Below are 12,394 nucleotides of genomic sequence, written 5' to 3' on the forward strand. Positions count from 1 at the left end.
CCATCAGGTGACCACACACATAAGCGCCCAGTTACAGACAACGATGAAGGAAACGTGCAGGGGGCTCCGACAGCACAGAACAGCTGCAGGAGGGGCCGGAAGGCTCCCAGAGGAGGCATCACTGGAGATGAAAGCCAAGGGATGAGGGGTTAACAAGGCCTGGGGTCCGTGAGGAAGGCAGCCTGTGGTTCTCACACAAGTCCACCGAGGCCAGGCCGGAATCTGGCAGGAGACAAGTTGGTTTCTTTTCTCATCTCCCTGGGGTCTGCCTATGAGTTCTGCCCTTCCAAATACAGACTGGGGGGCGGTCTGTTTTTGAGAAGCAGTCCCCATGCCCACTAGGACGAGGCCTGTGCCCAGCCCTGGCAGAGGGCCCCTCATGGCAGGGGGAAGGGACTCCCCCCAGAGGGGTCTCCGGTTTGCCAGCTGCCCAGAGAAGCAGAGGAGCATCTGCTCCTGAGTCTCTGCACCAGAGACAAATTGTGGGCGCTTGTGAGTGGCTTTTTAGCAAGTGCTGGCCCTCAGATCGGGGCCAAGAGAAGCCCCAGACTGAAGGAAAGGTCAAAACTGAATTCCCTGGTAACCGAAGGAACCAACCAGAAGAGTGGGGAGCAAGGGGATTTCATTTTCATTGTCGGTTATTTACCTGTTAAAGCTGAGCCCAGGGCATGTTACTGTTCGGTTTAACACTGACGTGTGAGTCCGCCTGTCCACACTGTCCTCTACAGAGAGTGCTTGGAGATGCTCACGTCTTTCTGGGGCGAGCTGGGGCACCCTGCGCTGTGGAAGCATCCGGAACCCGGCATCTTGTCGCCCACTCGTCCAGCACAGCTGGCCTGCGAGGCCTCGGCTCATTCCCAGTGAGAAAATTACAGGGTTGGAATCGGCATTTTTTTTTCCTGAAACATTTTATGGTTTTGAGAAGCTGAAATTGCAGAAAACTTATGTCAGGAAAGAGAAAATAGACCCAATTTTGGAACCAAGCGTAAGACCGGTAGGAATTCTTTAGAAGTATTTTCTGGGTTAACGCCTGTGGGTGCACACACACAGTCACGCACACACACAAGTGCACACTCACGCTCCCACACACACTCACACGCTCACACACATGCTCTACATGGGATTCTGGTAAGAAGAGCGTCTCCTCAGATGAGAGCTCGATGACCCACACCGAGTTCCTTAAACAGCCTCCTGTGCCTCCGGCCTCCGTCCACGCCTGCACGTTTCACACATGTTCTGGGGGAGCTGCTCTGAGGAGCAGGACGAAAAATCATGTGCTAAAAAATGAAGTCAGAGTGAAATCCAGCCTGCCTTTTCCACTGCCCACTTCCCAGGCCCATGGAATTATGGGTCGTGGCCACTCTGACTCTTCCCCGAGGGTTTACAGACAGAAGGACGAGTTTGGCTCCTGGTGGCCCAGGATTGGGAGCCTGACAGGGCCAGGGCTGTGCTCTGCTGGGCCTCCCTCCCCGTCCTCACCCACTCCCTGAGCCAGTTGTCTGAACGTACAACCGTCACCCCTGCACATGGCTCCATGTGGGCCACTGCAAGCTGGACAGCCCGAGACTGACCCGCATGTCACTGAACTCAGTCACCACCGTGAGTGGGACTTTTAAGGACAGAAACCCCCAGTAGGATGTGTTACCTTTTCTCCCCAGCTTTCTCCATGGCATTACTTTTTCTTTATTGTAGTTAAATATACATAACATAAAAGGTACCATTTTAACCATATTTAAGCCTATAGTTCAGTGGCATTAGGTACATTCACCTTCTTGTGTTCTGTGGCATGAATTTTAAGCTTTGCTCTAATCCCAAGTTTGTCTCAGGGATTGTGGTTCCTTCCTTCCCAGTGAGATGCTCCTAACCCTTCTGTTTCAGCCGATTAGAATCCACCCCTTGGCTGCTGGGCACCTGGTCTCAGATCTTCCTCCTGTGGTTCAGTCTTGGTCTTCAGAGGTGCGGATGCCCAGAGCATTGCCTGGAGAGCGTTGCCTTGTGGCTGGGGAGGGGTCTTCCAGAACCCAGACCTTGCAGAGCCGTGCTGCTGGCTTTAGCGTGGTGACACTGAGCCCCATCAGCCTTGTCAGTTGGGGTCAGAAATCTGCTTGTGTCATTGGCTGGTTTGGCTCCGACCCTCCAACCACACACCCTTCCCTCCTCAGATGGTCCCGGGGATGCAGGGTTCTCATCGTCATTGCTGGTTCGCATCTAAAACCGACAGACAACTTTGTTCTTCTGCCCCTGAGGTTCCTCACCGAGACCAGATGTTGCTGATGACGCCAAATCTCTCCTTTCCGACAGGATGGAACCTTCGCTGCCTTTACCCCAACTGAGTCCCACGAGCAAACGATGTGGTTCTTAGCTGTCCCGACCCTGCATTGTCCTGGGGCGTGGAGTGGGGGTATCTCACCTGCATGAGGGGCTGTACCCCAAGCCCCAGCTGTCACGGTTCCCCGCTCCCCTCACGCTCTCATCGATGCTTAGTGTCCGTCGCTGCTGTGTCGCCTCTCCGTGTCACCTTTCTCTGTACCATTGTTAAAGGCTTTCTATGATCTGTCGCTGTGTTTCCCTCTAGTCAGGAGTGGCAGGAAAGGACGCCGGCGAGTGTTCAGCCTGTCGGAGGCCGACAGTCACGGCGGCCACTGGGTTTAGTGCTTCGAACGGCAGCTGTCACGGCGTCTCTCGCACAGTCAATTCAGGCAGGTCTCCGCCATTAGCCTCCATGGCCACACCGCCCCTCCACGCTGCATTCCCGCAGTCAGCAGGCTCTGCACAGCAAGTTGGGCCTCCCGGGACGCGGGCCGTGGGCACAGGGAGCCTGCGCTGCCCACCCAGAGCCGCTCTCCAAGTTGGCACCTCCCCAGCTTCCCCGAAGCCTGCTCTCCCATCCCCTTTCTGGCCTCTTCCCATCTGAGGACCGAATCCCCCTGATCCTCTACCCTCGTGTCAGTTCTTCCCCACCAGACTCGGGCAGCCTGGAAGCGCTGTCCTTCCCCTGGAACTACCATGGGGCGCAGGCCCTGAGCTAGAGGGGCTTCTCCAGCCTAGCCCCTGCAGAGCCCCCCAGTTTAGGCCACAAGGGTTGGGCAGTAGAATTTGCAAAAAGCCAACCAAGAAGTTAACTCGTTTCTTATTTTCTTTTCCCTTTTACCCCTGGCCTTGCTCAAAGCTGAGTGGTAGATTCGGTCACTGTTCAGCCAGAGGCCAAAAAGTAGTTTCACTTATCGACACACCGAAGGATGTGACTCCTTCAGGTCCCTTTCTTACGCTGAGTGCTCCAGATAGCCACGAGGTCGGTCTGTGGGCCGCTGACCCGCGGCCGCACGCTGTGTGGGCCTGCCGCTGCTGCCTTCTCCAGCGACGCTTCTTTTAGGGTTTCCCACGCGCGCCCTGCCGCCCGGTGGGTGCACTTGCCAGTCAGGAGCCGTTTGCCTTCTTTTGCGTTTACAAGCTGTTTCCTCTGCGCTTTTGCCCTGCGACTTGCTGTGCTGCGCTGTCCTTTTCTTCCCTGTGTCACGTCACTCAGTCCCGCCTCTCCCAGCCTGAGCACGCCAAATCCACGTTTTTTCTAGAAACTGTCGCTCACTCACCAGGTTCAGCCAAGCCCCTGCCCCAACCCACAGATCAGCCTCTGAGGGTGCCAGCTAGGGACGTGGGGGCCGCTGCCTCTGTGTCAGCTCAGGGCAGAGCCACGGAGACCTGGATGTCCAGGATTTCCCCCTCCAGCCTCCACTCATCTCCCCAGCCTCTGGCCAGAAAGCCAGAGTGTTCTCCAAATCCCTCATTTCCTGGGCCAAGCCCCAGCTTGTGGCCTTAGAGCTGAAAAACACCAGCAGGCAAGGGAAGCCAGAGGCTCAGCAGTAACCTTTGCCGCTTGACACTTGACCAAAAATGTGTCCTCGCTGGGTAATTTTCCCCCGGTGAAAACCTGGCGGAGTTCTCCTTTTTTTTCCCCCGTGTTGAATGGATAAATTTGTAGATCACATTCAGGAAGCAGTTCTTAATTTTTAAAAAAAGTAAGACAGTGTTGTGGGTGATGGGCAAAAGGAGGTTATGTCTTCCCCTAAAAAATAAAAGAGACTATTTTTAAGGGAAAAAAATGACCCTTTTAATAAAATTGATGGTTCTTTTCCTAAAGAAGAAACCAGTTTGTGTGTGTGGTATTGTTTGCTGGTATGTTTGCTTTTTAACATATTTGATGGCAACTTTCCCATGTCCTCGATTGTTTTCATCTCCAAAGACCCCACTAGGGATCAGGGAAGGAGGTGTGCCAGCTTTTTGGAATGTTTTTGGAATATCTGCATGCAAATGCAGCCTTGAGCGAAGAGGGAACTCTTGGTTTTGAGAAAACTCGAAGGAAATGTCTTGCAGCCCCGTCTCCAGATGGCACAGAAGTGCCATTTGAAGCATGAGTCATTTCTAAACTGCCAAGTCAGCAGCGAAACTTACGTGTGGATCCATGTGTACGTAAGTTCGGAGACGTGCTCACGCTCCTCTGAGGCGAGGTGGAGGCCACGGAGCGGGTGAGCCCCCCTCCCAGAGAGCCACATGTTCTATGAACAACAGGCACACTGTGCTGGCTCAGAACATGAACCACCCGCCCATCACCACGAGGCGTCCTTACTGAATGGAGCAAATTCGTTGAAATTCAGAGAAACCAGAATTCGCGTGGAGTGTTTACTCAGCATTTCTGGCCTCAGATCACACCTCGAGTCACTTTTTCCACTAGGGCTCGCCGGTGCCCCACTGCCACCCTCCCAGAGCGAGGACAGACCCAAAGCCCCACGCAGTGGTTTTCTCTGGGCCTTATTTCTCTCAAAAAAAAAAAAAAAAAAAGGCCTTATGAAAGAAGTTAACTGGGACTTTGAGAGCTCGTCTTGCCCGGGGTCTTGGGGAAGAATGCCGACATGACCTTTGGGAGACAGTCTCTTGCTCGTGCTCTCTTTCCATGATGGGGACCCACTTCCTCTCCTTCATCCCATTCTCTGTGCCCTTTGGTTTTATTTTGCTCTTGGCTTTTCCATTTTTTTGCTCTGTGTTCCGTTTGCAGCTCTGTTTTGTTTTGGCTTAATTTAAAAGAAAAAACAGCAACTAACTTCAATGGAATCATGTTAAACAAAAAAAAGTCTACCGTCATTGCCAGAGTGTTGTCACACTCGTAGCCCAACACGGCGCTGTCAGCACCTTCTGCCGACAGCTTGTCGGCCCCAGATGTGGACAAATAAGAATTTGCTTTCCAAGCAGGATGCCCATAGCCTTCTTCTTCACTGTTTTCAAAATACTGGCACGTGAAGTCCTGGAGACGTTTCCACAGTGAACCCCAGTCACAGCTGGTGTTTCTAAGTCCAGGCAAACTCGTCATTGGAAAGCAAATAGGCCATTTGTAATCTAATCAAGGATTTTGAGAAGCACCAAAAAAAGAAATGCCACTCCAAAAATAACCACGTGGGGTGCAGCCTCCCTGGCCGTCCTCCTGACGTGGTTCTCTCCGTGGCCTCTTGGGGACCTCGGGACAGGAATGGCCCCCATGATCTCAGCCCCTTTCTGGGTGCTAACTCAGCACTAAGAGAAGCAGCAGGAGACAGACCATGGTCAGAGGTTTGGTTTTGGCTTTGCAAGCTGAAAATTTCCATAGAATTCCTTTTTTTCCATTTTTTTTTGAGTTCCCTCTTGGGTAAATGTAGATTCTGGAAATGGCCTCAAGTCATGAGCCCACCCAAGCCCATTTCCTCCCTAAACCCGTATTTATCATCAGACAGGTGGTCCAAGACTCGCTTCCATGTGGAGCTTGCCGGCCCGGTTCCCAGCACCCGGGAACTGGGCTTCTAATCCACTCATTGATTTTGCACAAGCCCCTGGTTTTTCCCTTGCATCACAAGTCAGGGTAACCCCCAGCCCTGAGAGATTCTCCCCCAGGCCTGGGTAAGACTGGATCTGCCAGGTTCTGTGTCCCCAGAAGGAGGAAGTGGAGACAAGCTGTTCCCCCAGCACCACCGTCTCCCATCCAGATTCCCCTGGGCTTTTGTTCAGGACGGGCGCAGAGGGTGCCAGTGTGAGCAGAGTACATCAGAGCTGAGCGTACCTTTCTTTTCTCTCCCCCGCCCAGATGACCCCATGACCGCCGAAGAGCCTCAGCCTAACCTTCCCGACCAGTTGGTGATCGTCAATGAAACGGAAGCAGACACCAGGCCCAGCAAGAGCCTGGCCAGGAGTGGAGACGTGGAGACAGTCAACCTGTCCCCCAGCCTCATCCCCACCCAGCAGCCCACCATCTCCCTGCTCTGTGAGGACACTGCCGACACGCTGAGCGTGGAGTCGCTGACCCTCGTCCCGCCTGTCGACCCCCACAGCCTCCGCACCCTCACCGGCATCCCCCCAACGCACACAGTGGACACAGTGACCCTGGGCGAGGAGGCTGCGCTCCCAGAGCCAGTGGGCCCCAGCGAGCGCTGAGGCAGTGCCCGGCCCCTCCCTCTGTGCGTGTGGCCCTGCTGGTAGGGACCCGGTGCAGCTGGCTGAAGGACACGTCGGGAGCATCCGAAGTTCTCCACGGCCCCCAATAACCGTCTCAACCACTGGTCCCTGCGCTCTTTTGCTCCATTTGAATTCCTGTTTGACCCTCACCTCTCGGAGAGCAGGCTGGGACTGCTGGAGACACCCCAGCGAACCCAGATGACCAAGGCGACCGCCGCGGGGAGGAGGCTGGGCTCCTGGTCTCTGAGCCCGACGGCCCGGGGGTGGCAGGACCCACTGGCACCACGGCCTTCATCAGCCAGCCCCTCCCCAGTCTCACGGCTCCTCTGCCACCATCCCCAGTGTGCACGGAAGAAGCGGACAAGGTCACTTTGGGTAGAGATTTGTAGAAGAGCAAACTTCGATAAACATCTCCTTTGGATATTTATTTCTGCTTTTGGCAGCAGATAAAAAGCATTTTATTTAAAAGGCATCTATTTAAACAAGAAAAAAGTCCAAAAGAAAATCCTCAACCCTAAGGTTTGATGTCGTGTTCAAAGTGTAATATTACTGTGAAGATTTCATTTTCGCTTTCCCTTGAACTTTCCAGCGTTTTGTTTTAGAGTTCTAGGTCTGGCTTTCTCTGTTTTCTTAAGTGATTGGTTTTTCTTTATTACTCACTAACTCTGAAAACCTGTGGAATGATAAAGTACCTTCCTGGAAAGTTTAGATTATTTTTTAAACGAAAATAAGGGAGATACATGTATTCTCAGGTACACATCGAGCTGAGAGGGCCAACAGTTTCTCTGCCGTGGCAGCCAAGGGGCCTCGGGTGACCTGAATGGTCTTTCCATGAAAGAGGACGGTGCAGTCAGCTCCTCCTCAGGACCCATCCCTCATCTCTCTGGGCTAGAACCAAACGGGACAGTTTTCCAGCATCACCTTCAGTCATTGCCATCTCTGTTTGTCTAAGAAAGAACTATTTGGGACCGTGGAGGCTCTGACCCCAGTGGCCATGATGGAAAGCAAAGGCCACGGCAGCCATCCTCGACTGTGTGTGCGTGCCCGTGTGCAGGGACTGCCCGAGAGCCCGCTCCCGCCCACCTGCGAGGATGTAACGTCCGAGCTCGTGGAGTCCTCCTGGGAGCTCGGGGTTTGTCGCTCTTCCTCTCGGCTGCTGCTGCAAAGACACAAGCTTGTTTTTAAAATGAAAACTGCACAGTTTCTTCTGCATTCGGGCTGGGTGTATGCGGGCCCGTTCTCCAACGTATCCAATAAAGCCCCCACGATGTTCCCTTCTACTTAGCCAGGCACAGCCAAGTGACCCTCGCCTCTCTCTGATCAGTGCTAAGACCTTCCACAACTTTCCTCCATGTGTGTCCAGCAGGATGTCAGCACACACAATGTCAGTGTCAGCCGGCCTGCTTATTGGGGTGGCCTCCAGAGATGCTCCGAGTGCTCACCATCTACTGAAGCCAGATGTCAGCCTCCCGAAGGAAACAGTGGTCCCCTGGAGGAGACAGAGTGGTGCCAGGTATTTCCGGTCATCAGAAGCTCTCCGAGGAGATGTGCACACCCAGCTTCAACGGAGAAAAGGCCCAGTTCAGAAAGGAGGCCATTTAAGCAGAAATTCTGGGGGCCCCAGCAAGGAGGGACAAGTCGTGACCATCAGCAGAGTCCCCCCAGGAAGGAAAGGCAGGGGGGACGGAAGAAGGGGGAAGACAGCCGTGGGGAGAAAAGGCATGTCGTCGGGGTCAGGCCGCCCCCCGCCCCGGGCAGCTAGCCGTGTTCTGCGTGATCTGCTGCTTGGATACAGGAGCGGGCCCGCCCCAGAGCCAGGCACTTCTGGTTTTGAAATGACTCTGGAGCAGCAGAAATGAGAGAAGGAGTCTGACCTCCCAGCCCGCTGGCATTATTGTGAGGAGTAAGCCTGTGCGGGTGGACCCAGGCCCTCCCCAGGGACCATCAGCCGGCCGTTTGAAATCAGTGGCTCCAAGTGGCTTCGCGGCCACCAGGCACTAAAGGAGGAAGGTCTTGGGCAGAGGGCCAGCGTGTCCGGAGAACCTGCAGCAGCACTGCCGAGGCAGGGGAGCTGAACGCAGCCCAGCCTCCGTGGGCCATTGAATAAAAGGTGCCAGTCAGGCCAAGCTTCTGCCCTGTGCCCCTGGCCAAGGGCTGGCCTCTCCCGGGCAGGCATGGGCTCTCAGGGTTTGTCCCGAAGCCTCGCTGCAGCCAGGCTCCCCGGGGGAGCCCACAGCCTGCTGGCAGCTCGCCTCACAGGACGCCTTAAGGTGTGTGGGTGGGGACTTTCTTTGCAGGGGCTCCCAGACCCCTTGCTGGTGAGGAAGAGGGGCACGTGTCCTGTGCTGGGAGGTCTGGGTTCTGGAGGAGGTGGGCAGCCATCTTGGCTCTGATGAAGGACCTGCCTCATTAGTTCTTGGCCGTCTTGGTGGCAGTGGGCATGGCTCTGTCTTCAGGAGCCCCCCGCAACACAATGTAACAGCAGCGGCACCCCCAGGCAGGCCAGTCCAGACAGAGCACCGGGTCTCTGGGGTTGGGCCGGGAGAGGAAGAGCCAGGAACCCTTGAAGAGCCCGGAGCGGGAGCCATGGCCTCTGACACGTGGTCCTAGACTCAGATCTCTGGGGTCAGCCTCCGAAAGCCATCCAGCCTGCCATCTCCGTGTCCCTACAGAGAGACGGGCCAGGCCCACCCTCCCAAAGCCCACATTGGGCCCGCTGGGTTTGCCCAGTTAGGGGCAGAGTTGGCCACCTAACCCCCCAAACCTCGGCTTTGAAATCTGCTGTGGAGAAACACATGTCCTTTCCAGTTTGGGAGCTTCAGTGAGCAAGGGCACCTCTTCCCGAAGGCCAGCTGGGGCGAGGCCAGGAGCCCCCCCGGGAGGAGCAGGGGGCCAGCCCCAAAGCCACAGCGAGAATGTGGGGCAGATGCCCCCAACCAGGGAGGGGTGGGAGGAGGGTCCTCCCGCCACCAGCAGGCTGTCTGCTACCCTTTCCCCCCCATCCAGCCTATCCCGCTCGCTGCTCTCTGCAGAAGGCAGCCTCCCCACCTGGACTCCTGGCTTAACAGCGACCCAGCAGGTGAGTGAAGACGTGCACCTCTTTGAAGACATACACTAGATTTCTCTAGGTCTCAAGATGCACTGTTAAAAGACGCACGGAGTGAACGGATTCTCATCTTCTTTTCTAGATGCAATAAGTAAGAAATATTTAATGCAGTTATGTTGACACTGGGCATAAACTGTAAGGTTTCCTTATCTTCTGAGCTATGAAACTATGTCAGTAATCCTGTCCCAGGAGGAGCGGGGGTTGGGAAACCTCATGCTTCTGGGCCACGGGACCCTTCCAGGGAAGTACCTGCTCTTGCCAGCGTGACTCATGCTTCGTGGGTACTGAACATGAGGGTGGAAATGAAAACTGGAACTTCCTTGTAAATTTGAACTTGGCAATAAAAGAGAAAGAATTACCAAGAATGTGGCTGCTGCTCTGTGGTGCTGTGGCAGGGAGGCCACAGCGCTGCAGAAGAGAAGTCTCTGCTGTCTGACCCCTCAGCCTGTCGCAGCTGCTTGGGGGGGTGCAGCAGAGGGGGGCCCCTCTGCCCCCACCCTGGCCAGGTATTCCCCAATTTCTGAAAGGGAGGTGGGGCCAGTCCTACCCAGGACTGGGAAAACGCCTCAGGTGCAGCCAGTTAGAAAGCGCCCTCAACCCCAGCCAGGTGCAGCCAGGTCCGTGGTCTGCATTCCTCACCTGTGGGGCAGGTGGTCCTCCATCCGAGCCTCAGGTTCCGCACCTGTGGACGGGGGCATCCGCTGTCAGAGCCCCACCTCACAGGGCCAGCGCAGGGCTTGACGCGAGGACGCAGGGAGCCTCTGCGTTGTTGCTGCCAGGCCAGGGGAAGTGGGAAGGGCTCCCCACCGAGGACAGTCGGTGAAGTCCGTGCTGGGGTGGGCACCATGCCGGAACACACCGACATGCCCCAGTGTGAGCTCTGGAAATCCCTGGAAATGGGTTCACCAGTTCTTTTGGTGACCCTGCTGACCCTCCAGCTTAAACCTGGCCGGGAAACAGCTGGGACCTTCTGGCATTGAGGTAAAACCCAAACTGAGTCCAAAGCCTAAACAGGGCAACCCCCCACCCCCAGCCTGGGGCCAAGGGTTGAGGCGATGCCAGCGGAAGGTGGAGGCTGCTGCTGAGGGCAGGGCTCGCCCACAGTGTCCAGCCTCGCACTGGCCACCAGTGGGGCTCCCTTCCCCACGTGGCCAAGGTTTATCCGGGGTCAGTTCCTCCTAAGTCTGCCCACGAGGCCTGGGGCTGTAAAGGTGCTGGGGTCCCTGGGTTGAGGTTGGTTCCCGCTCTGCACTGGGGTCAGCTGGGGGCTGGGCTCTGGGCCAGGGCCAGCCTGCAGCCTCACCCATCCCCACAGCAGCCCTGCCTTGTGGGCACATGAGCACTCACGCATCGTGATGACTTCAGTCTAGAAAAAGGAACTTGCTGGAAGGATATCCAGGGAGAATGTGGAAGACAGGCTTCAGGGCAGGCGGAACCAGGGAAAGCGGCTGTCTGGGCTCCTTGCAGAGGGTCTCAGAGCCCCTCTGGGCCAGCCGAGGGCTGGAGAGGGGTACCAGGAGCAAGGAGCGAGGGGCAGATGCCTGCAAGGGGCCCCCCCTTGCAGCACAGCATTGCTTCGGCACAAATGAGGAAACTGAGGCCCCGTGGGGCTCAGTGACCTTCCCAAGGGCCCTGGAGCGCAAGCCCAGGCCTGCGCTCTTTGTGCTGTCCGTGTGGCCTGAGATCCCTGGGCCGAGGGTCCCTGGGCTGTTGATAGAAAGGAGGTGAAGCAGCAGTTCCCAGGCGTGAATGGGTGTCGGAATCATCTGGAACACTTGTCCACAATCCAGAACCACGGGCCGCCTACCTGGTCAGTGAGACCCTGAGACCGTGTCCAGCTAAAGGCCGTTTGCACAGTGCAGCCGCAGAGGGTGCTCCATGGATGTTTTCTCCTCCTCTGCCTCTCGGCTCTTAGGGAAGTGTGGCTTCTCTTCAGGAGGCGGAGGCTGGGGCCAGACCTGCCACTCGCCACCTGGGTGGCCGTGGCCAGGTCACCTCTCTGAGCTTGGTTTCCTTGTCTGCAAAGTAAGGACAGGAACAGGCCTGCCTCGCCGGTTGTTATGATGGAGGGAGTCGAGCCAGCCAAGCGCTCAGCCAGGGCAGGGGCCTGGGGGCCTGGGGGGCTCTTGGCACGAGACCCGCAGTGGCAGCTTCCCGCACCCCCCTTCCCAGCCCAGACTCAAACCCGGGAATGGCCTGGGGCCCCGGGCCGGTCACTTTGCCTCTCCCAGTCTTCGGTTCTTCGTCTGTAAGGCAGGCTGGGAAGCCCCCCTCGCAGGGTTCAGAGGCTTCACCGAGAGCATTATGTGCCCTCCGGCTGGAAGTGGCCCGCTGTGTCCCCAGGGGCCTGTCCAGTGCCTATCAAGAGCTGACCGAAGGGGAACTGGGAGGTGAATCCCGAGGGGTCTGCCTGGTGGAGGTGCCCGGCAGGCCTGTCTGTGCATCCTCTGAGGGCACCTGGAAGGTGGAAGGGCAGGTGAGGGCGGGCAGGCAGCGTCCTGCTGACAGGTGACCTCACAGCCCACACCTGGGGCAGACTGCGTCCCAGCGGCCGCCTGCTGGAAACCCCCTTCCCTCCCTCCTCCTCATGGCGCTCCAGGGTGGTGGGAAAAAACCCTCCACATCTAGAGTGCTTTTCTCCAAAGGAAGATCGGGCTGAATCACTGAACCGGGAACACGAGGGGCTTCCCGGGAATGCACTCGAGTGTGCGGACAGGGCCAAGTCAGGGCTCGCACCTGAGCCACCGCAGCCCCGTGCCCCTTAGCCCAGCCTGCGCTGGCCCCTGCCCGCCCTCCTCCAGGGCCGCACGCCAC

General features: G+C 56.6%; 1 protein-coding gene across 6 annotated transcripts in view; it reads left to right on the forward strand.

Moving 5' to 3' along the window:
- The window catches only part of CLEC16A (C-type lectin domain containing 16A), a 209,613-nt gene extending 199,671 nt beyond the window's left edge, over positions 1 to 9,942 (forward strand). For 3 of the 6 annotated variants that reach the window (XM_004438071.3, XM_087416956.1, XM_014793439.2), the window contains one exon: positions 6,107 to 9,942. In XM_004438071.3, coding sequence (XP_004438128.1) covers positions 6,107 to 6,453 — 347 coding nt within the window. In that variant the 3' untranslated portion in view covers positions 6,454 to 9,942. The other 3 variants (XM_014793442.2, XM_087416958.1, XM_087416957.1) reach the window with 3 other exon arrangements.
- Positions 9,943 to 12,394: the final 2,452 nt, after the last annotated feature.

This window comes from Ceratotherium simum, chromosome 26 (genome assembly GCF_057802395.1).
Source record: "Ceratotherium simum simum isolate JZ-2026a chromosome 26, ASM5780239v1, whole genome shotgun sequence".
In the NCBI taxonomy this organism is placed as follows: domain Eukaryota; kingdom Metazoa; phylum Chordata; class Mammalia; order Perissodactyla; family Rhinocerotidae; genus Ceratotherium; species Ceratotherium simum.